Genomic DNA, 24,722 nt, shown 5'->3' on the forward strand with positions numbered 1-24,722 from the left:
CAGGTGCAAACATTTTATAAAAATAGTATTGAAAGTTTTAATTTTTGGTCTTTTTACTGCAAAACCACGAATTATATGCATAGCGGATAGCCAAATTAGAATGATGATTCTACTAATAGAACACTGGAAATGCTCAAGTGTTTGATATGTCCTAACCTGTTAAAAATATTTCTGCTTCTGCTACTGTGGAAATCACTTATACTACTATACATATTTCACTGAGCATTAATAGAAAAAAGTCTCAGTGGGAATCCTATGTACTCTTTGCCAAAAATAGTCTGGGATTTTCTTTTAGATGAAAAATTTGAAAGAAACTGTGGTCATAGACACCTAATATTTAAAATACTATATGCTTCAAATTCCTCAGTTACATATGTATTAAACCAGAACTATTGAATAGATAAAGTAGTAGTATTAGTAATGCATGGCTGTGAGAGGTAGACTATAAGGAAGGCTGAGCGCTGAAGAATTAAGGCTTTCAGATTATGGTGTTGGAAGAAATGCTTGAGAGTCCCTTTGACTGCAAGGAGATCAAATAAATAAATCTTAAAGGAAATCAACCCTAACTGTTCTTTGGTAGGACAGATACTGAAGCTGAAGCTCTGGCCACCACATGAGAAGAGATGACTCACTGGAAAAGTCCCGGATGTTGGGAAAGAAAAGGAGAAGAGGACAGAAGAGGATGAGGTGGTTAGATAGTGTCATTGATGCATAGACATGAGTTTGGGAGGACAATGGAGGACAGGACGTCCTGATGTGTTGTGGTCCATGGGGTTGTGAAGAGTTGGTCATGACTTAGCGACTGCACAACAGTTGGATGAAAAATATGATTTCTAAATAAAGACTGACATGAGTTTGCAGGCCAATAGGAAGAGTGAGGCAATCAGGTTAGGTCATAATCCTGAAATATTATAGTATGGAAGCTTATTACTATTTAGACTGTAGTCCTTTGGTTCTTGCAATAGCAATACCACTTAGACTTATATTCTACTTCATAATGCTTCATAGCCCTCTCTAAATGGTTTACACAGTCAGCATATTGTCCTAACAATCTGGCTCCTCATTTTCCTGACCTCAGAAGGATGGAAGGTTGAGTCAACCTTGAGCTGGTCAGGATTGAAATGCCAAACTGCTGGCAGCCAGAAGTCAGCCGAAGTACCTTATAGTGCTGCATTCTAACCACTGCAGCACCACAGCAATGCCTTATAGGAGGAATAAGATTTACTTTTTAAGATTGAAGGAAGGGTTTGATCTGGTCATGAAAGCACTATGCCATGTTCTGATAGCTTCCAAAGCCATGTCTTTCCAAAGCCAACTCAAAACAGGCAGGGTGTGATTGGAAAGAGATATACAAAATCTGTTCTCCCTCAGAACTTCACCAAGTTCTGTATAGATCAAAGACTTCTCTACCAGGTAAGTAGTTTGTTCTGGCCATGGATTTTTGTTCTGGCCATGGATTTTTAATTTGTTCTGGCCATGGATTTTTATTGACTTTTATCTGTGCAACTTGGGTGGTAGTGCAAGAGATCCTTTTTTTTTTTTTAAATTTCTGAGTCAAATGTCTTGTTAACTTGGCTGGCCATAGGGGCTGTGCATTTAGACTTGGTAAACCAGGATGGACTATGTGATATTTGAAAAATATTTTGGGTCTAGCATTTTAAATTGGGACATGAATGAAAAACTTTTGCTGACGTAAGGAATCTCATCGCCCCACTCTACACTCCAAGGTTTGTTCTTTCCATTGTGAGTGTGTCAGTTTCACATTAGTCTTTTCTAATTTCCTAAAAGAGGAAACATACAAAAAAAAATACAAGAATTAAGCATAAAAAAAATCATTCAGCCCAATGTTTTTCACGTATTAATAAGCCTTGAATGTATCAATAAGCCTTTAACACTGAAATAACATTGATCAATTTTTTCCATTCCACTGATCAAAAGCTACTGCATAGAAATAGAATATATGACAGGATTCCTAACATGGAAGAGTACTCATTTTTGCTACTCCCACCATGTTGAAAAAATCCATAAATCTTGCTATATTGTAGCAATACATTCCAACCTTTGTGTATACAATTCAAGAATACATTCATCCATTTACTTTTCATTTTTTGGTGGATTTCTATGCTGCCAGTTCCAAAGGTTTGATGCAGCTTTTAGTTCAAAATTATAAACATTGCATTTTTTTTTAAAAAAATACACTAATAGTAAGCTGATATCGTATAATTGTCCTTCCTCCTCCCCCAGTTTATACTTCTAATATTGGACAATTGGTTCTTTTAAAACAGGTGCCTGGTGAACAAAACAAAATCTTTTGTTGAATTAGTCACAGTTTAAGATCATAAAGGCATTTTAATATTCTTTAAGACCCTTAGCAATTGGTTTGCTAAACAATTGTTTTTATGGGATATTCCAACTTTTTACTCAAAATGGCCTTGCAAATAACTGATATCAACTATAGTGATATACCTTTCCATATATGCAAGCTAAAAATAATACTGACAATAATTTCTCTTCCAGATGCTGCTAATGCATATTCCAAAACAAACAAACAAACACAACTGGATCAGACAATGAAATCAAGACACACTTTTGCTGAATGGACCATGTTTGCAATTCTAGGTAACCAAAATTACTTTTGAAATAACTTGGATCAATCCATTGACCCCAAATCTACCTGTAATTTTGAAACTGGGATTATCCCAGGGTGTAATTTATATAGTTAAATTGTATTTTTGTTCTAATAAGTTCCTAGTGTCCATGCTTGTAATAATAGCGCAAGCAGTAATATTATACAACAGTAAATATCAATTGCTGTGCATTATAAGTTGAGAAAATGTAATATTTAAGTCACCAGGTCCACTGTAACCATTTTCAGAGCTACGGCATTTGGATGTGTGGGAGGACCTGCCAACTAAGAGCCATCACAACTGCAAGAACTTCCTTTCTCAAACAGCCCTGGACTATATTGCATCTGACATGAAGAATATCTCTTGAATCTACCTTTCAGATATTCAGCAAACCGTTTTCTCACTGTCCTTCACAAAGTTGACATTTTCGGCAGTATGATAGGAAAGATGTCATGTCAGCTGCTTTTCAAGTTCTTGTTAGAGTGGTTAGCACCAGTTCTGTCATCTTTACTCTCCTCACAATCCCCAATCTTTATCCATGTCAGAAAGAATAATACTTCCAATTTTTTTGATCAGATTTAAAACACTACTATCCAGCTGCACATCTTTCAATTTCACTAGTGATGCTAAATGATGATACTCATTTATCCAGAAGGAAAACAATACATTCAGCAATTAACTGCAGGGATTAAACTTAAATTTAAAAGTATTTTAAGGGACACATAATCTAAAGCTAGTTAAATGATCACTGTTAACTGGGGTATTTTGGGGTATTTTGATCTTTGGTTCCCTCCCTCTCTCTTTTGATTTTCACTTTCTCTTGCAGAAGGCTATTCACAATTGGTGTTTTTTTTTTGGGGGGGGGACTTAAATTCTCACCCCTATTACTGGCCAGGTCCTCCTGTTACTATAATAATTTGATCAGTGAAATTTTACATTTGCTTTCCATATGGAATCAGAAATGCCTTATATGGAATTTCAATTTTAAACAATAGAAGATATATATGGAAAAAAGAAGTATTTACATGTGTGTATAATTGAATTTCAGAATCAGAAAAAGAAAACCCACACAAAAGCAAAAGCAAAGAAAATAATATTTAACTTCTAGTGTGTCTACACCTCAATTCAATCACATTAATAATTAGATCAAAAACAATGTAGGAATCACACTACGAATTTAGGTCAACCTATATAATAAAAATATGACATATTTCAACAGTAACAGATTTTTTTCCTGTTTCATATTGCTTGAATCCTGCCCGAGAAATTAAATCACAATGTAGAGATGAGGGTATGGAGAGAGAAAAAGGATGTGTGTTTTGTTAAAAAAACCAAAAAATCTACCATTACAATTGACACTGTATTTCTAACATAGCTTTTAATCATTGATTAAAAAAGCAACCCAATATAGACATATTACAGATGAGAAATGAATTCTCCTAAATCTGTTCAATTTTATAACCTAATTCTAATCAGAGAATGGAAATGTTCTTAAGGCTTACCAAGGAACATGTATTCCTTAAAGCAAAGACTATATTTTCTTTAGATGAGTTCTTTGTGCAAATCACAAGATTAATTATAAATTATAATTGGGAACCGGGGTCCTAAGGCCATTTTGAGAAACTCCATCTCTCCGACTATGCCCTGGTCTAATTGTACTTGGATGCCTTTCAGGGCTACGTATGCAGCTAAAAGCAAATATATCAGAATAATTTCTTTTAAAATTAAAAATAAATCAAATCGTTTGCCATTGGAACTAGACATTATGAGTTAGTTCTTTTGACATTACTTTGTCCCAGTATGGCTTTGAAATAACCATATAGTGGCTTTTGTAATTTTTATGATAACCTCTCCCATTTTTGGATGTCCCAATCAAATGAATATCCAATTTGGAATAGTGAAGTTTAAAGGATAAATTCTTGGGTTTTTCTCCTTTCTACAAATCTTTACCCCCTTCAAAGTCTTTTATGGCATAAATGATATAAAAGACCTGTGACTATTAGGATGCATGTCCAATTGGCTGCCTTGGTGTATGCCCAGCCATATTGTTGGGTTACATAACCACATCACTTCAAACAGGCAGCGGAGTCAAATTAAGCATTTCCAAATGAAAGCAGGTTGCTCCTAATGTGCATAACCACATCTGGTTTCAACTAACTCCTGCCTAATTTGCCCATGGACCCCCTTTCCTGAAGGCACTGTCATGGTGCTGATTTGTGCTCAGTGTCAGGGTTCCTGACTGGCCTGACTCGGGCCATTTTGAGACTTCAGCGCTGACACTTGGCCTTTAAAATGACTTCTGGGGGGGATCCTTGGTGCTCTCTGAGCTTGCTTGTTTTCTTGCAGACATTTCATTACCCAAATTATATTTATATTCTGGGGGCTTGCCTGTCAGTGTTGGTGGGGGTGGTCTTAGGGATTCTTTGGTTGGGCTGTTTGCTGTTGGCTTCATTGGCAGTTTCTTGATTGGGGTATGGTTTACTTGACGGTTGGTCTGATGTTAACCTTGGAGTTAATCTATGCTGATCTGGGGTGCTGATTGCTAGTGGAGAGATGCTGGAGTCTTTTTGTTCTTTTTTGGGCTTGGTAATAATCTCTTTTGCATAGTCTATATATGTGGTTAATGCTTATGTGTCTATTGATGGCTGCAGTGCCAGGCTTCTAGAAAATCCCTGGCACTTTTGGACTTGCTTTTGTCTAGGATGGACACATTTCCCCAACTGAAACTATGGTTAACTCTGTCTATATGTTTTGAAATTAAAGAATTTTCATCACGGTGGCTTATTTTTGATTTATTAGTTTTGCCAAAGCCAATGGTGATCTTTATCCAATTTTTCTGCGTTGCATTATTTAGGATGCCCATGGTATTCCTCCTATGCACCTTTCCATCATTCAAGATGAATGGAAGATCCCTGCTGAATCTGATCAAACCTACATTCAGCCCAGCATTTTGATTCCTTAAATTTTCATCTTTGATACGACTTTCATGAAATAAGCAAAGTTGATATTCAGGAGTAAGTTAAACATAAAAAAAGAATCTAGTTTGATATAAATGTCAAAATGGGTATGCATGTACAGTATGTTTATGTGTGTGGATGTGCATGCACATGTTTGTGTAGACATTTCACCACTTGGAAACCTGACAATAGAAAGCACTTAATCTAGAGCATCAATGGCAATCTTTTTAGGCTTCGTGTGTGAAAATTTTGGAAATGGTTGACTCTGCTGGCGTGCCACACCCCCAGCCCCCCTCCCGAACAAAAGAGAAGCAATTCCTTATATATTAAATTATTTTTAAAAATTGCAGTCCACTCATGTGTGTGGTCTCCAGGATCTGCCATGCATTGCTTATCTTCAGGCAGTGTTCTGTTGATAGGCCCCTGCCCTTGTACCAGAGGCAGCTCTGGGTCCACAAAGCCTTTGTTCTTTGAAGCAACTTTGGAGAATGTTCTTCCATGGCCTCTGAAGCATCCAACAGCCGCATGAAAATACATGCTTTCTTATGTAATTTTTGGAGGCTTTGGAGACATGCAAGAATGGACCCCATTTTACCACAGCCTCTGACAATTGTGCAAGAATGTGACCTGCTTTCAAGAATAAGTGTTGGGTGATGTTGAATGCTGGTATGTCACCCAAAATGTTTTGGCATGTCACTTTTGATCTGTTTCATAGGTTTGCCAACACTGGTGTGGGATAAGGCATCAGATTAGAAACCAGGAATCAAAGTGTGTGTGTATGTATGTATGTATGTACATGTGTATGTACATATATACACAAACACACACACACATTATATATGTATGTGTGTATATGCATATGTTATATATGTGTGTGTGTTGAGATACTACATTTGCTTTAAACAAATAGAAGAACTATCAGAATAAAGCATATTCAAATATCCACTGGAAATTATTATTCTACTTCTCAGATCGAAACACCTAAAGAAAGAATTTCTAACACCCTATTTACAAAGTCTGACTGTATCCAGTGTTCTGAGTTTGATGTAATATTCAGATAATACGGCACACAGTCCACAGGATTTCCTATTGGAAGTAGCCTGAGGGGGAATTCCAAACAGAAGCCATTTTCTCCCTGTTCTGCATTGATAACCAGACTGTATTCACCAAGTAGGACCTTGGACAGCATCTAGTTAGTTTCTCTCCTCCGATTGCCTGTCATTCATTCTGTCAGTCCTGAGCTTCGGGCTGTCCTGCACCGTTTGAATCACACTCTTTCTGCACTTTCTCACTGACTGCAAGCTACTGTCATCTCACTGTCTGACCTTACACACAGGAGAGCAGAAACCAACAAACCACCTCAGCTCCATCACTGTCTAGTGATTATTACTTAATTACTTAAACCAGCATATTCTGATAGCAAATCTTATTTTTAGGGAAAGCCATATTAATACATTTTACCAGAGAAAATAATCCTGAAATTTAAAATACAGATGGAAAATACAGATGGAAGGAAAATGAAAAATAATATAGAAATTGGAATTTTAAAAAATGTATAAGTGGATATGAAGCCTCATATCTGTGCATAAGCACTTGATTCCTCACTTTTTTTTCAAAAAATATATATGATATCTTTGTCTCTAAATGTTGTCAGGGCTTCATATGGAATGTACTGATATAGAAGTCAAAGTGAAAAATAATGCCAACTTTGGTAGAATTTAACTTATTTCATAAACAGTCATCCAACATGTAATGTGTTAGTGTTTTAAATGTACATCCTCAGCCTGAATTTTAAACAATTCAGTTAGATATATTAATAAGAGCAGTAGAGTAAATACTTCATTAAACAACCAGAGCAAACAATTAGGGCCAACCCTGCCTTTATATAAATCTTAGAAATTTTGGTATCCCTCATTACTGTAAAGTTTGCATCACCCAAATTCTAGATTATATCCATATTCTACTCAAAGTCATATACACACAAAAATCCAGGACAACATCCAGGGATTGGCAGACTTCTCTTGCCGTGAGTGAAATCATTATGATCCTACCTCTAGTAAGGTGAAAGTCACTGCTTACTAAGAAGACCATAGATTAGGTGTCAACTTCGCCCACAAAGCACTTGGATGATCCTTGAAATTCCTGGCTGAAACTATCACTGTGTAGCGTACAATTACATCTTCTGGTTTTCTTTGGTATTATAAGTGTAGTTAAGATTTCAGGAAAACTGCAGCACATGCAGAGAAATTTGTTCCTTTCCATCCTCCGCTCACTCCTTTTGAAATATGTTCCTCTCCCATGTAGCTACGAGTAATAACAAAAGCACTTTCCATTTGTATGTCTCCTTTCATACTGGAATCACCAACACAGCCACTGTGTATTTTGGCTCACAAACTGGGTCTGTAGGAGATGACCAAACTGAGACTGAGGAAGGGGTCAAGTGCATCATCACTTTGGAATCCCTTCATATCCACAAATGATCTAAGTTCAGCCCCCTGGAATTCCATTGACTCTTATCTACCACCAATCTCCTTGACCATTAGTAGTTCAGATTCTTGTTTAGAGGTAGCCTGGAATAAACTTGCACTCATTTGAAGAACCTTAGTTCCTAATTTCTTGTGCCTGACAGGGCCCTAATTATATGAACCATAAAAGTGATAGTTTAACTAGTAAATTAGGATTTTATATTAGAACCCCCCTTATACAAATTTCTCCAAATCAACAGGATAAAAAGTCTTAGACAAATACATGTCCCACTGGCTCAAGTCTTGTGAATATGGATGAAATTCAATGAATCTCTCTAACTCATCTCATAAATATGAATCTTCTGATCTTTTCCAGCAACAGCAATGATGTATACACAGTGATTTAGACTTCTACTCATGGGAGTCTTCTTTCTGACTAAATTGAAGATATCTATCATTTGCATAAACTTCTGTACAAAAATTTTGTAAAAGTATTTCAGCAAGACCTTGTAAGTATCCACTGTCCAAGTTTACCTGCTACAGTCTTATTCAACAGGCTTTTCCTCCTGCAAAATAACACCTGTGACACTGCGACACTGTGAGCATTCTTGCACAAGAGCCCACACAAAAGCAGCTCGAAAACATTTTCTTCACACATCTTTGAATCCAAATGGATAGGCCCGGTGATTTAACAGTGTGTGCACAGATGAAATAGGTTGGCACTCACACAAGGGAGAATTTCCTAAACACACGTCCCACTGGGATTTGTTGAGTCATTTTTTTTGTTACCCATCCTGTACATTATGTGGCTTAATTTTTTAAATTAGATTTCTGAAGCATCGCAATCATGGGAGACTTGGTCGTGTACACACAAAACAATTACAGTAAAATAATATAAAATTAAAAACAGTGTAATGAAAATATACAAAATAAAACAATGTACAACTATATGAGATACCAATGGCATTATCCAACTAGTTTAACTGCTGCTAGGATTCCTAACAAGGTTGGGACAAGTCTAATTTCTTAGGGGGGAGGCCATGTCAGGTCTAAAGAACCGAGAACTACATGTGAATAGTTCCTTTATTGTTGCTCACTTACTAACAGAAACTTGCCAGATTAAAGCAATTATCTGCAATAACTATAGATATATTCTGTGAATTGCTAGGGAGGGTTCAACCTTGCTTTCTTCCTGCCCACTAGTCATTCCAAGCTTCGGAGCTAGGGGTTGGCCCAAATCGGTCCAAACTGGGAGAATCCCAGTGGGGACTATTATAAGAAGCACCTACTCTTGTGCTCCTCCCCACTTAACAGAATGACAGAGTTGAAGGGACCTTGGAAGTCTTCTATTCTAACCTCCTCGTTACAAGCAACTTCTCTTTGGATATTTGTGTCAGGTAAGTCAATCCTAACTAAAAGAAGATGATCCTGAAGATACCATGGTGCCAAATATTAATTGCATTAGGCTGGGTTCATTGTTATAGACTTCAATTCCTAACCTTTGAGTTAAGAAAGTTGTGCATTTTATTAACTGTTGTAATTTTGTACCTAATCTTTCTATATTAATCTGTCTCCTATAAGGCCAAGTTCCCCCAGTATTTCAAATCAATAAGGCATAAATTCCTCTATATCCTGTATCAAATTCCCACCCACTAAACTACTATTTCTTACCTTTTTTGTTCTGGAGGTGGCTGAGATTTGTTATCTTTCCTCTTTTTGGACTCCTTTTTGGAATCCTTTTTGGCCTCTACCTCAGAGGCTGGGGGGGTATTTGCAACTGGCTGTATGCCACCAAGTATCTCTTCCATTGTTTGACTTTGGAGACGTTGAGTTTTAAATTAAAACATAAAAAAGGATAGGATAGCGAAACAGAAAATGAAAGCAACGAAGTGTTGTTACGGAAGAAACAAAAGAAAGCAAGGTAAAAATTAAACGTTAAACAATAAAACAATAACAATAGATGCCAACAATTTGTCAGCAAAAGAAGAAAAGGAAATCAGAACCCACAAAGAAAAGAAGGCAAGCTGAATGCTGTAATGTAACGAGATGGATCGAGCGATCTGTGTCTTGAGTGGCAGCCACACAATGTAAAATACCAGCAATGTGTATAATAATTCATGATGATGTTTACCAGAGAGCTTACAAAACACTTCATTATTTTATAACACTCTGTTATGCGGTAGCATATGTAGAACAGAGTGTGAAATCTCACTGTATAGAACGTAACTTCCAAAAAATAAATCCATCGGTGCACAAAATGCTATACTAGTCTATACAGTTAGGAAACTTCTTTCTGTAACACTTTCAGATTTAAAATGGGCTTCAAATTCTGAAATAAGTTTGAAAGTTTGAAATACATTTTTTTTAAAAAGTCATTTCAACTTGAATCTAACTCTGATCTGTTACAGCAAGGTTAACTGGCATAACAAGGCGAATGAAATACATTTTGAGCCTAAAAGCATGCAAGTCTCGGTACAAAAGGAATCTGATGTAGCCTAAAACATGGGCCATTCTTGGTAAGGCATTTAGAAATGATGGCTTCTTTAGTCCAGCCAAAGTAGAGAGGTATATAAAATTGCTGCACACACATATTATATTACTGTGGAAGGAATCCTGTGTTATTGTTAATCTGTTATCATGACGTAGAAGCTTAAGAAGTAAGCAGAATGAACATACTGGATTACAGAAGTTAATGCTTTCTGCAAGTGTTCAGCCCACACAAAGAAATCTTAAAGTGGGATGGGGAGGAGGAAATGTGTTCAAAACTCTGGCTCCAAAATTTTCTTCTTTAGGGATTCTCTGTAATTCTGAGTCTATTAAATACTAAACTGTGAAAAGATTTTATGAGCATTTAGTTGATCTCCATGCCTGAAGATCTCATGAAGTATTATTCCTATTGACAAAGAGATACTCAGCTTACAAACCCCATGCAGCACAAAATGTTGTTATGTAATTTCATTTTCTCTCTTAAGTCCTGTAAAGGGTTTAAGATAGTCCTTACATTATTGATAAGGATCTGAAGAAAAGGAAGACAGCTACTACATCTCTTTTACATTTTGCACCTTCTTGTGGTGCAATCAAAGGATTCAAATGTCTACAAATTTTTAACTGATTTAAATATTTTTTTTGTTTTGAGTTTTTCTCCATCACTCTCAAACCTGAAATACACTTTTTCAACCAATTGCAGTGCACAAATTATTTACAAGAGTACAAATTATTTACAAAAGAGCATCAAAGCATTCAGTTGTTTTACTCCCACATAAGAAGTTCTCATTCTTCCCAGATGAGAATGTCTTAATCTGCATTCTTATATTGATTTAGCACATCCAATTCCTTATCTCAGTTATTCAACTGTTTCTTCATTGGCAGAATTCTTTAACTTATGGTTTTTTCAAAGTGGTTCAAGCATTAAAAGGTGGACTTTGGTTTTGTGGGGTGTTACCTTTTTTTTTGGACAAGAACTGTATGCTATTTGCAATAAAGTAAAAAACAAAAAACCATAAATTATGAGTACAGTTATGCATTATACAAAGAAACCAGCATTTCAAAAAGCAATGTTACCAAAATGGCTGAAACACATCCGGTCCACCTTACCTGTTGCCGTGAACATGTGATGCACAAAAGGCAAAACTGTAATGCAGTAAGGTGGGATCAATCATGGCTCCATTTTCTGCTCTTTCAAGCAAATCACCAAGATAGCAGAGATGCCTGTGACAGCCTCTGACTCCATTACGTGCACAGTATTCATCTAGGACAAAGACTTGGCCAGGGCTAAACCAGCCCTGTAGGTAAATAGAGAAAGTTTGTGTCAAATGTAGATTTTTTTAAAAAAGACAAACCAGTCCACAATGTATGAAAATCAAATTAGGAATGGAAATGAAATATTGATGTTGATTACATTTATTAAAACAGGAATGTGTAGAAGCGATCCGACTTTCTACAATTACATTTTGGTTTGAAAAACCAACTTGTTCTTTTCTTGATGTCGTAGCATAAAAAACACAACTTTTAGTAGGTGCACCATGATAGCAATAGCACTTAGACTTATACACCACTTTGTAGTGCTTTACAGCCCTCTCTAAGTGGTTTTACAGTCCGCCTATTGCCCCCAACAATCTGGGTCCTCATTTTACCAACCTCAGAAGGATGGAAGGCTGAGTCAACCTTGAGCCTGGTGGGATTTGAACTGCCAAATTGCAGGCAGCTGGTAGTCAGCAGAAGTGGCCTACAGTACTGCACTCTAACCACGGCACCACCGAGGCTCTTGGTACTCAACTGAGATATGGAACTTATGCTAGTTGCATTATTTGCTTCTCCTGCCCCTTTGCACCATGGATGTCTGTTTTTGTGGACAATTAAAGTGGTGAGTCAGTGACTTGTAAATGGAATATTACAACATTGATGTCTATCATTCAAAGGCAATCTTGACTTGACAGATTTACTTGAAGGATCTAAGTGAGAAGTAAAATATCACCTCACCCAAACAATGCCAGAAGTTTTAAACAGCGAAACATCAATCATCTAGTATATATGAAATAAATATTGAGAGGGATATTGCAGGGATGATTTGCAAAAGGTCTCAAGCAGCTTATTAAACATCAATCACATATCTGCTGTATGTATACAACTGTATTCTTCATCTCAAAGGTGCTTTTTCAAGAGGCAACTGGACTTTCTGGATAAATTACTGTACTGATAATGTATAAATACTGAATTAGCTTCAAACTTCATAATGCTTAGAATTGAACACTGAAACGAATGGGTTAAAATAATCTTAGCATCACTGGAAGCTTTCAAGAAGACTGCCATTTGTCAAAAATGGTGTAGGGTCTCCTGCTTGGGTGGAGGGTTGGATTAGATGACCTACAAGTTCCCTTCCAACTCTGTTAATCTGTTAAGCCTATTGCATTAGCTATGAAAGAAGAGATTTCCATATAAGAAACCCCCCCCATTATCGAAATAAATTCTCTAATAAGCAGCAATAGCTATGCCACATATTTTGTTCTCTACAGATAAATGTTATCTTGTGTGGAAATTGGGATAGCACTTCTGGCCCTAACCCCATTCTTTGTGTGTTTTGAGATCCTGTTCTATATGGAAGTTGGCAATATAGCACAGGCAAACCAAAGTGCACAAATTCTGGTTGCTTGACAGTTGCTAGAAATGTGGAAGGGAAAGGTTTTAAATAATACCTGTGTGTTGGAGCATGAGAATGGCAGATATTCATATATGAATGGGTTCTTGAATGCATCAAGAGTAGGGATATGGTCAATAACTGGATCTGGAGACAAAATTTCATAGAAAAAGGCAGCAGAAAACTAATACAAATACTGTATATATCTCTTAACTTCAATGGCTCAAGCAGTTTCAGGGTTTTATATGTCAGTTTGAAGACCACAGTGTATGGCTGAAGGATGACTGGAAGTTGTTTTCTACTTTACAAACACAGAGGCATTATAACCTCGGCAGCCCATTCTGTTTGTTGTTTTGGTTGAACAATCCACAAGGGCAGCTGCACATCTTACAAAGCATTAGAATAATGAAGTTTCAAGGTTACACAGGCACCAATTAATGATGGCGTATCCTTATGGATCTATCCTGGCATATCAGAGCACCAAACTCTCATTTTGTAGAATGGGAAGTCTAATTAGAAGAGACTGTCATAACAAGCTTATCAGGTAGATTCTTTTTCACCTAACATGAAATTCTGTTGATAGAATTCGAAAGAACTCCAGGAGCAGATTGAAAAATAATCAGTATCGATAGAGACACTGAGCCATTGACAAGACATATCTTGCTAATGCTTCAAAACTGCAAATTCTTTCTTCTTTTAATTGAAAAGTTCCCGCGGCGACTAGATCAGTGCCCTGCCCCTTTAGGCAGCTTCTTTGCCACCCCATCTGGCACCCCAAATGCTACGTCTTTGAAATGACGCCGCTGTGAAAAGATTAAAATATATTTTCTACCACTCGGATGACACCAAATCTTTTCTGGATGCCAAAACGCTACTGTTGAGGAGAGTCGAAGAAATATCAATTAAGAACTCCATCGAAGGATTTGCTTATATTTTGTTGGGCCAACTCCAGAACAGATTGAAAAGGGATTAAAATAATGAGGGGCAGAATCAAAGGCATGGAAAACAGGCATAGTTCCTTTTATTACACCTATTGCCAGAAAGCGCATGTGTGAAAAATGAAGATGCTGACGGAGGATAATGCAGACTGTGGCTTGTCAAAAGCAACCCTCCCCCCGCCTGCTCTTTATGTCATTTCAAAAGAACTCCTGGAATTTTGCATTTGGGTGAAGGCTCAAACAAAAACATTTTCCTTATTTAAGAAACAAAATCAGTTGGTTTTGTTTTTCTCATAATATTTTGGCAAGGTAGAAGGACAGGAGTGAAATAAAAGTACTCTCCCCTCCTCCCTCTGCAATTGATTTCCAGAAAGAAGAATTGAGTATTCCAGAAAACTATGGCAGGGAAAAGCTACAACTGAAGGACCCCCAGAGACAAAAATATTGCTAAACTTGCAGCTGACTATATTTGCATGACTACTGTATTCTTGAGAGAATAGCTGTACAGCAACATTTTCTCTCAATTCAAATTACCACCAAGTGCCTCCTAGTTAATCGGAGAGTGAATTTTCCCCCTTAAAGCATACTTCAAAATCACATTTGAAGATGGTTTTTGCTTTGCTTTTTTTCCAAAGCAGAGGGAAAATTAAGCCACTGAACATACATTTGATCTAGTTATGGCTATACTGTGAAAACTGAATTTTTTCACAGAATTCATGCTAAATTATCTGAGTTAAGCATCCAGATATCCCTGTGAAAATCAAATCAAAAGAAAAAAGAGGCGGGAATAATAGCAAGCCAATTGGTTGACTAAAGTATCAAGTTGGTTTTGTGTTGTGTTTTGCATTTATTAATCAATGCGGTTCTTTAGTTTTTGTTTTCTTTCTCCTTCTCCTTCTTTTTTTTCTTCCTCTTCCTCATCCTCTCCTCCTCCCCCTTCTCTTTCTGAGTTGGTTGCCTGCATTGAATAATTCTCAATTCTCTACCCCTTATTCATGTGTTATAATCCTGCTCTGTCACTCAAATTCATATCTGATTCATATCATTCCTATGATATCTTCATTCATATCTGAGACTGAATTGCAGGTTCATTATGCAAAGGAGCCTAGAGGCATTTACACCTGCAGGAAAGGAGTGCTTTATTTATTTATTTAATCAGATTTTTACATGTTCCTCGCAGAGGGACTCCGGACAGTGTGCAAATAAAATATTAAGACATAAAACATCTACATAACATTTAAAAAAGCAATTAAAAATCAGCATTGAAGGCGCTAACCAGCCTCATGGCTGTGTGGTCCTCTGTGAGTTCCCAAGCAAGGTTACAGACCCATATTTTTATACCTTTCTGAAAGGACAGGACAGTGTGGGGGGGGTTATCTCTGGGGGGGGGAGAGAATGCTCCATAGGGAGGGGCAACAGCAGAAAAGACACTCATCCTGGATGTGGCCAGTCAGAATTCTTTAGTTGAGGGCAGGGGTGGGCTTCAAAAATTTTAGCAAAGGTTTCTCTGCCCAGTTGCTGTGTGGGCGTGGGCATGATGGGCGTGGCTTAGTCAGCCTCCTGCACCATGGGGAAGGGGACATTTTTCCCTCCCCGGACTGCAGCGGCTTTCCTTGAGCCTACGGGAGGGTGAAAACGGTCTCCCCAGGCTCCGGAGGCTCTCTCGAATATGGAAACAGGCCCATTTCTGGCCTTCCTGAACTTCTGAGAGCCTGGTTTTTTGCCCTCTCCAAGCCTCTGTGTGTGCCCTGCACTTACCTGCATCCAAAACGGGCCATGTGGGGACTCCTGGGAGGGGTGGGCGGGGCGGGGCCAGCCAGGAGTGGGATTAAAATAATTTAGGCAAGGAATGGTTAATCTGCAACTTGAGAGTTGCACACATCAATCTGCCTAATTTCACAAGGACGTGGTCTGTATTCCAAAGCCCTTTGTGAGTTACCAGTTTCAAACCTGAGAATGGTGTGAGAGAAAGAGAGAAGGGATTGTGAAGAAAAGGAACAGTAGGTGATCCTATCTATCTGCTTGCTATTTACAAATCATCCCTCTAAAGAAACAATAATCTTTAGGAACTGAAAAGAACATCAGCATGATATTACATTGACATGGCATTGTTTTCCATTCTGTGCCTGTGTCTGCAGATGATCTCCAAGGGGATAGGGGCCTTCACTATCCCAGTTACGAGGTAAGTATAACTGAATTATAGCCGCAGCAATTTATCAGGTTCACAGATTGTTAATTGCATTGCCAAAAGCCATCTTGGAACACAACATCTCAAGCAAATGAAGTTTATGCTAGTCAACAATTCATGTCCAATTTTTTTTAAAAAAACCCTCTCATTTGATGCAAATGAAATTAAAAAGAAATTATAGCAAATTTCATCTTCATGACATTCCTAAAAATGGAAAGATTGCTTGATTTCTTTGGTTTCCCAGTTCTTACTTATTTCATTTGATGTTTAAATACAGAAATTAACAACAACAAAAATTATGTAAAGTGACAATTTAGTTTTTGACAACCTGTTTTCCAATTAAAAACAACAACCACAGGCATTTCTGAATGAATAAATTAAAACAGACTCCATGCCTCATTGTTCTAGCACTTCCGCTTGAGTATGGATGACTTTTTTCATTTACCATGCAGGCTGTTTTAGAAATCATGTACTTTGACACTGCAACAAAACCTTCATTCTTCCGGTCTGCAAAAACAACTAACTTCAGAATATTTCAGTGTAAATGTTCATCAAATCCTATTATTTTTATTTGACTTAATTATTAAAGAGATTATTATTTAATTATTAAACAGAGCCACCTGATCCCTGCACCTTCTAGCGCAGCAGAACTGAATACACCAGATCTTGCATGGCAAAACTATAAAGCATAAAAGTACAAATAATACTTACGCAGGAAAGGAGCAAAGCCAATGTTGGACAGCACAGCCTTTTTCTAAATCATTGTTTGCAGAGAGTAACTCAAAGAACCCTGCGGCTATGAAAACTGTGGCAGGAAGTTTCAGTCAATGGTGCCAACAACACCTCTGCCTCCCCTCCCAATTGCTTTTCCTTGCCAAAAACTGTTGCCTTTATGTTATCTGTAATGAGTCAATTTCTTTGTTTTCATAGAGAATTCCGTTTCTGTCAGACTGTGGGAAATCAAGTCAGACTGTACATCATGGGCTTGTGAAAGAGAAAAGATGCCACTTTAGGGAGGGCCATCAGTCTTCAATGGATGACTTATGAAAATAAGAGGTGTCAACAATATGAACAAAAAACAAAACCCAAAGCCAAGGCACAGTTTGCAATTTATATGGAAGGGAATTAAATATATATTTGTCTTTAAAATCCCACACAATTCTTATTCCTTTTTAGAATAAGTCAAAACCATCCTCTGCGTTCTAAATTTAGGATTTTAAAGTCCCCAATGACCCTTTAGTTGCTCACCTACATAAATTCTGCACTAAAAACCGACTTGCAGAAATCCCCTTATATGTGAGCAGATGTGATCTCAGGCAGGGAAATGGCAATCTGGTAATTTCGAGTGAACGGGATTAGAGTTAAAAAGGAACAAAAGGAGAATGAGATGTGAAGCAGATTGCTCCAAAATCAGAGACCTGGAATGAAGATTGTGTTGCTGGATGCCAATTTGATGAATGAGAAAAATTGACTGGGGCTTGAGACCCCCTGAGAGATGGGAATCAATTCAGTTACTCCATGCCAGGAGACTGATAGCAACAAATGGCGGCCAGATGCTGAAGGCTCCTCCCTCAAATTAAATCCAGGGAAAAGCAAGAACATCTTGGCCACCATCCCATTGATCAGTCTCCTACCAGAAATTCAGATGGCTAACCATCATTTCTGATTTTTATAAAAAATCTAAAAAGCTAACTAAAGAGCATGTAGTTATACCCCCCCACCCTTTTTAGTAAACCTATTGCCATTGTTCTGTCTGTGGTAAAAATTTACAAAATATTTTGAAAGTTTTGTGGGGTTTTTTGTGTGTTATGATCAGTTCGTTTGTTTTTATTGTGGGAACCAACCAACCAATGAAATTAAATCTATAGGAGTTGATGTAACACAGTCCTGATAGGTGCCAGTCCATGAAATTCCTAAACATTGATCAAAGGAAATTTTCTTACATTAAATGTTAATTAGTTAATTCCACTGAATTGGGCTTGACATCTGATGGCTGCTTCAACAAATTTTCATCACCTCAATCGAGTTCCAGCACAGTTCTGTAGCTCTTCCAAGGAGAATAAGGTAATCTCTTTGAGACTATCTTTGATTTGATCTACTATCTCTGTCAATCTTGTGAGGCAAAATTGTTTTTTTCCTAGACCATCATTGGCTTACCTCGCATGGCCAAAACAGTGAAATGGGATGCTGTTATGGTATATGGCCAGATCTGTTATTTCTAACTGGCACAACTATCCATAATAATGGACATGCACTTTTATTGATGGTGATGAAAAATTAGTGCATCTGTGTAGAGACACCCCAAAACAGGAAGCTTGTGTCCTAATTGATGACTGTTAGACAGACATCTTAGCTAAATGTTTCCATTTCTGCTGTACAGTAAATGTTGAACAGTTAAAGAATTACTAGCAAGAAGATACATATTTTTGTGAAAGTCACTGTTTAAGCTTCTGCTCAATTAATTCAGTTAAGAAGAGATATGCATTTCCTCTATTAATGAAGGGAGGATGTGTCTAGAGAGCAGGGGTGTCAAACTCAAGGCCCGTAGGCCGCATCTGGCCTGCGATGTGGTTGGATCCAGCCCGTGGGGCCATCCTGGTCTACCCAATGCGAAGAGGAAAGATTAGGCCAGCGTGGCTTCGGCCCGGTCTACCCAATGTGAAGAGAAAACATGCCAGCAGTTTGGGGAGTGGTGTCAAGCTGGCCATGCCCACCCAGTTGGCCGTCCAATGTCAGTCACAACCCTGATGTGGCCCTCAATGAAATTGATTTTGTACCCCTGGCCTAGAGGTTTACAAGAACATAACAATTTCTTATTTAATTTTCTAAACTCCAACAGTGGTTTCACTTTTACTTTTTTATTTTGTCTTTCCATCATCAATCCCCAAACTGCAGTTCTGAAGTCAATGTGGGAAATCTACAGAGTGGTATTTCTCAACCTTGGCCTCTTTCAGATATGTAGACTTCAATTCCCAGAATTCCTCAGCTCCCTCCCTAGCTAGATTCCCCAACTGAAGTCCAGATAACTGATATAGGCCAAGATTGAGAGACATTGCTATAGACGCAGAACTTAAGTGACATTTCTCAGGCTTTGACATAATTCTAGGAGTCTTATTTACAGGTACTGTACTCCTTGATCTACGACAAGTCACTTAGTCACTTCAAAGTTATGACGGACCCCCAGTTACAACATTACAACCCAGTTCTGAAGGCTAACTCCATATGGTCCCATGGCCACATTTTGTATGCTTGGCAATTGGACTGCATTTATGATCATTTGCATCCTCCTGCAGTCATGTGACCATGATTTATAACATTTTTAACAAAATTCAGTATTTACTTCTGGTTTCTGGCAAAACAACACAACAATGGGTTGGTTTAACACTTGTAGCATTTGCTTAATGTCCACAGCAATTACTTAATGGCCACTGCAAAAAAGGTTATAAAATCCAGGCCTTCATTGGATGATCTGCTTTATGACTGTAGCAACTTATGGTCATAAGTGGCAGGCTTATGAAAAGTTTGCTCTAGTGGTTAAGGCACTGAAAATGTTGGTCTAGTGGTTAAGGCACATTTAAAGGGAGAACATATTTACTGTTATCTTCTTTTGTCATTTTTATTTCTACTGTATTTTGGTTTTCTGTTCTTGCTGAAAGCTTCTAGGTAAAGATCAATACCTTTCATCCTATGAACGGGCAACTTTTTAATCATTTGAACATTTGTTGAACTGAGGAAGTATAAAAAGAGACAGTAACAACTTATGGCAAAATGAAGATAACCTCTTACTCCATGAATGTTTATAATCTAAAAATCTAATTTTTTAGGTAAAACAATTTTTAAACTTGGAATAAAAGACTTCCCAACAATAGCTCTTATATGTGTTACTGCACTTCCTCCAGAATTTGTTAAGTCTACCCTGCTACATTTGGGGGTCCTTTTTCTCCAAAATCCCTCTGCTGACATCATTGCTCCTCCCCCAGTCCTACTAGTATCCGTTATTTAGACTTGAGAAATAAGAGGCAATCCTATTCAGCTTTTTTTAATGCTAAAGTACAAGGAAACAGAACATATACTCCAAACCAGGGGTCGTCAAATTTTGGACCTCAGGGACCACCAAATTCATAATTTTAAATCCCGCAGACCAGAGACCCTGGGAAAATCCCACCCCGTTTTCCTACCGATTGATCATTCTTTATTTGGGATCACATCTCAGCTCCGTTCTCAGTGGGAGAGAGGGAGGGAGGGAGGGAGAGAGAGAGAGTGTGTGAGTGAGTTTTGGCTTCATGCAAGGAAAGCAGCAGAAGTCTTTCTTTCTATCCCCCCAAACTCCGCCAGAAATGAATCTTTGTGAGACTTGTTGTGCCGGTGCAGCCTCTTGGAGCAGGATGCCTTGCAGGGTCCCAAAGACTCATTTCTGGCGGAGTTTGGACAGAGAAAAAAAAAACTTTTGCTGCTTTGCTTGCGTGCAGCCAAAAGCAGAAGAAGAAAGAAGTGGAAAGAAGCAGCCCGGTGGCCAGGCCAGGCATTCTCCCCCTGCCCTTTCCTCCCTCCCCTCACTACCTTGTGTTGTTTGCAATGCAAGCGACGCAAGCCTTATGTTCCCACAGGCCATGTGGGTGGCACAGCCTTGTGTTCCCACACAGCCTGGATTAATTGCTTTGGGGGGTGCTTTGGGAGTGACATTTCTCTGCGGACAACCAAAATTTTCTCACGGACCACTAATTGTCCCTGGCCCACTGGTTGGCGACCATTGCTCCAAACCAAATCAAAGCAAACCAAACAAAACCAACCGATTACAGAGCTAAATCTTGGTAAGCATCCATCTGAATTAAGTTGTGAAAGAAATCATCATTCGCTTTAGTTCACTCCTCTCACATCTTTTAAAGCAAAAATGTTTTGTAGCTTTCAAAATGGCAAAAATTAAACATTATTGTTTTTCACAACTGAACTTTTGCCATTTTTAAAATAAAAGTACAGAGTTTAAAATGACAATTCCTTTTCCAATTTCTTGGAAGAAAACACCACTATTTTCAAATGACTAAAACAATTACAATTATAATAATTTGTTTAGAAAAACTAACATTTTAATACTGATACACCAAATAAGATATTAAATAATCTGCCAATATATTTAGGGATTCCAAATAATGTTGACAGATAACATTGAATAATGTTGAATGGCCAACATAATGAACTATTATCCTTCTATTATCACTGAAATCTGTCTGTCTGTCTATCTATCTGTCTGTTTGTCTCTATCATCTATCTATCATCGTCTATCTATCATCGCCTCTCTCTCTCTTTCTCTCTCTCTCTCTATCTATCTATCTATCTATCTATCTATCTATCTATCTATCTATCTATCACCATCTGTTTATCTATCTGTCTATCTATCTACCTATCTATCATCTATCTATCTATCATCTATCTATCTATCTATCTATCTATCTATCTATCTATCTATCTATCCATCCATCCATCCATCATCTATCTATTCCAAATAATGTTGACAGATAACATTGCATAATGTTGAATGGCCAACATAATGAACTATTATCCTTCTATTATCAATGAAATCTGTCTGTCTGTCTATCTATCTATCTTCTATCTATCTATCATTGTCTGTCTATTTATCATCTATTATTGTCTATCTATCTATCTATCTATCTATCTATCTATCTATCTATCTATCTATCTATCTATCATCTATCTATCTATCTAGCCATCTATCTAATCTATCATATCTACCAATACCAATAAGAAATTCTGAGTTCAGTTGGGTTTTCATTGCAAGGTTAATGGGCTGATTTAAGATTTAAAAATCAAATAAAGATTGAATGTATCACAACTGCAAACCATACTTATCCTTTGTGATCTTCAAGTTCACTGTACAGGAAGACTGGATCTGAAGGATCTCTTCAGTTAGAGCAGTCTTTCTAGTAAACATATTTATATTTGCCAAGATCTTTTGATTCTGCCAGATTTTTTGTACTGCACAAAAGTAGTTGCTACTTGAACAGAGGGTAATTTTTGAAATATGTGATCTCTCAGGACCAAATTCAGATCTGAAGGAAGCAAGCGTTTATTTCAACTGACAGCCATTTCCCCTGACAGCTGCATTACACTATCAAAAGATCAGACATTAGTGCTCAGAATTTATATCGCATAGACCAAAGAATATACTTGCCAGACAAGAATAGGAATCATTAAGTCTGTGGTCCAAAGTGAGGCGCTGAAGCATCTCAAAAAGTGCAGCGTGGTCAAAATTACAGGGATTGGAAGAGATAAATTCATCCATGCCATGTTTTTGAGCTCTATCTGCATCTGTTCATTTATACATATAGAGAAAGACACAATTTAGAAAAAACATTGTGTTTGACATACCAAAGATATAACATGAAGCATGAGAACCAAGTTGCTTTGTAGCAATTATTTGAATTTCAGGCTCACAAGCCTTAATTAGATATATCCTTCAACTTCCATTGTCAACTTGCAACACTTATGGAATGGCTTATATTGCCAAAGGTACTAGAATCATAATCTTATTTTCCAATTACTGGATTGCGTTTATTTCACATTTTGACCAAATATCAAGAAAGTTATTAAATTTTCTGCTTAAAAAACCCCCACCTCTAATCCAAACTTATTGTCCATAGAATTGATGTTGGGATTCCTACATCCCACAAATTCCTACTTTTTCATTTCTAAATAACGAGTAGAACCTGTTGTAGATCCATTCTGGGTCAGTTACCGGGACTAGAGGTTTAGTCTTAAGACTTGTGCTGGAATCCATCCTCAGGAACTGTTCTCTAGTTGAGTGTGTGCTTTGGGCTCTTCTGTGCATGCTATTTATATGGTGCCTGGTTGTGTGTGGCTTTAGTAGAACCTTTAGATGTTAATTATATTTTCTTAAATTTAATATATTTGACTAAACATGGATCCATTTCAGTTTTAGGGAATCAGATAGCATTTGTTAACTCTTAATTAACTGTTAAATATCTCAAAGGTGGTTTTTTTTCAAGAGGCAGCTGGGCTTTCTGGTTTTTCTTTGAAGACACAGATAAACGTCCAGGTGACCTTAACGGCCCTCTAAAAGGCTGCAAATGATCAGCTGTCTGCAAGGAATATAAATCCTTCCATTCCCCACCATCAAGTTAGAGCTGAAGAAGCTTCTTGGATGAGAAGCGAAATGTCTTCAAAGAAAAACCAGAAAGTCCAGTTGCCTCTTGAAAAAGCATCCTTGGGATAGCCATGACCTGGATGACTGAGAATCTCCATAGACATTTAACTGTTAAATAGTTACCTGTTAATAACCCAAACCCTATCCCAAGCTGCAGTCAAAGCCACACTTTTCTTCACTTCTTTTAGGAGTCAAGCTTTACTCTTTTCTTGGAAAAAAAAACCAGCAAGGAAGGGTATTCCTCTAAAAGTATGGAAGTGTAATGGCAGCACAAAAATTATTTTTCAATAAGATTAACAATTGCAATGTATACATTGAATGATTGTAGAAGTTGAATACTGATTTCTGCTTCTTTTTTGGAAGAAAAAAAAACCCAATGTAGAACTGGGTGCAGTTTAAGACTATTGGGTATTAAGTCAAGTATCACTTGATGGCACTTAGTTTTGGAGTTTAAACTCTGGTTTATGAGAATTTCTGGGAGTTGAAGTCCACCCATTTTAAAGTTGTGATATTGAGAAACAATGATCTAAATTATTACTCTACAAAAATTAATTTAAAACAGTAAATAGTTCAGGCAAGAACGTGGTTTCCAAGAGATGTTCCAGTCCTGATTCAAACGTTTTATTAAGTTACAAGGGAGGAAATCCAAAATTTTCCCCATTGACTCTGCTACTAGAGATCTTGTGTGTGTGTTTTAAATCCTTAATAAATAAAGCAGGAATTAAATCCCCACTTTTTAAAATCAGTCTTCTAGAGTCTTAAGAGCAGTAGTCGAGCTGAAAAGCATCATGACACCTAACATCAAAGATCTAATGTCCCTTGGGAATGGCTTTCATATCAAAATCACAATAACATCAAAAATGAAATTCCGGATTTCAAAGAGCAAGTGGAGAATTGATAGAGTTTCTTAATCAGAAATATTGTCCATTTATGACTTGCTTTGAGAATGCCTGTGTGTCACATAACTGTATTCAAGATTGCAAAGAGCTTTTTAAAAGAGAAAGAAAATGAATAATCTTTATACTACATAAATAAAGTACCAAAACCTACCTGGCTTTCTAAAAAGATCACAAATACAAAGAATAAAACCTGAGCTGCTAGAGTCAACCATAATATTTCTTGGATAATGAATCATTTGAATTGAAACTTATGGTTGATCCTGTGCATGATTAAAAGAAGTCAAAAGCTGAGAGGAATGAAACTTGTAATATTGTACGTCTTTTATCATAGTAT

At 37.4% G+C, this 24,722-nt stretch overlaps 1 protein-coding gene across 21 annotated transcripts in view; it reads right to left on the reverse strand.

Moving 5' to 3' along the window:
* CADPS (calcium dependent secretion activator) overlaps nucleotides 1-24,722 on the reverse strand; it is a 454,502-nt gene that overhangs the window by 152,382 nt on the left and 277,398 nt on the right. For 12 of the 21 annotated variants that reach the window (XM_026679552.2, XM_087954541.1, XM_087954543.1 and 9 more), the window contains 2 exons: nucleotides 22,497-22,633; nucleotides 11,644-11,831 (listed from right to left, as the gene is read on the reverse strand). In XM_026679552.2, the coding sequence (XP_026535337.1) occupies nucleotides 11,644-11,831; nucleotides 22,497-22,633 (325 nt within the window). Of the gene's footprint in view, nucleotides 1-9,720; nucleotides 9,865-11,643; nucleotides 11,832-22,496; nucleotides 22,634-24,722 lie in introns of all 21 variants that reach the window. The other 9 variants (XM_026679537.2, XM_087954535.1, XM_087954533.1 and 6 more) reach the window with 1 other exon arrangement.

This window comes from Notechis scutatus, chromosome 2, assembly GCF_049901735.1.
Source record: "Notechis scutatus isolate UNSWTSFEM ecotype Mainland chromosome 2, rNotScu1.2, whole genome shotgun sequence".
Lineage (NCBI taxonomy): Eukaryota > Metazoa > Chordata > Lepidosauria > Squamata > Elapidae > Notechis > Notechis scutatus.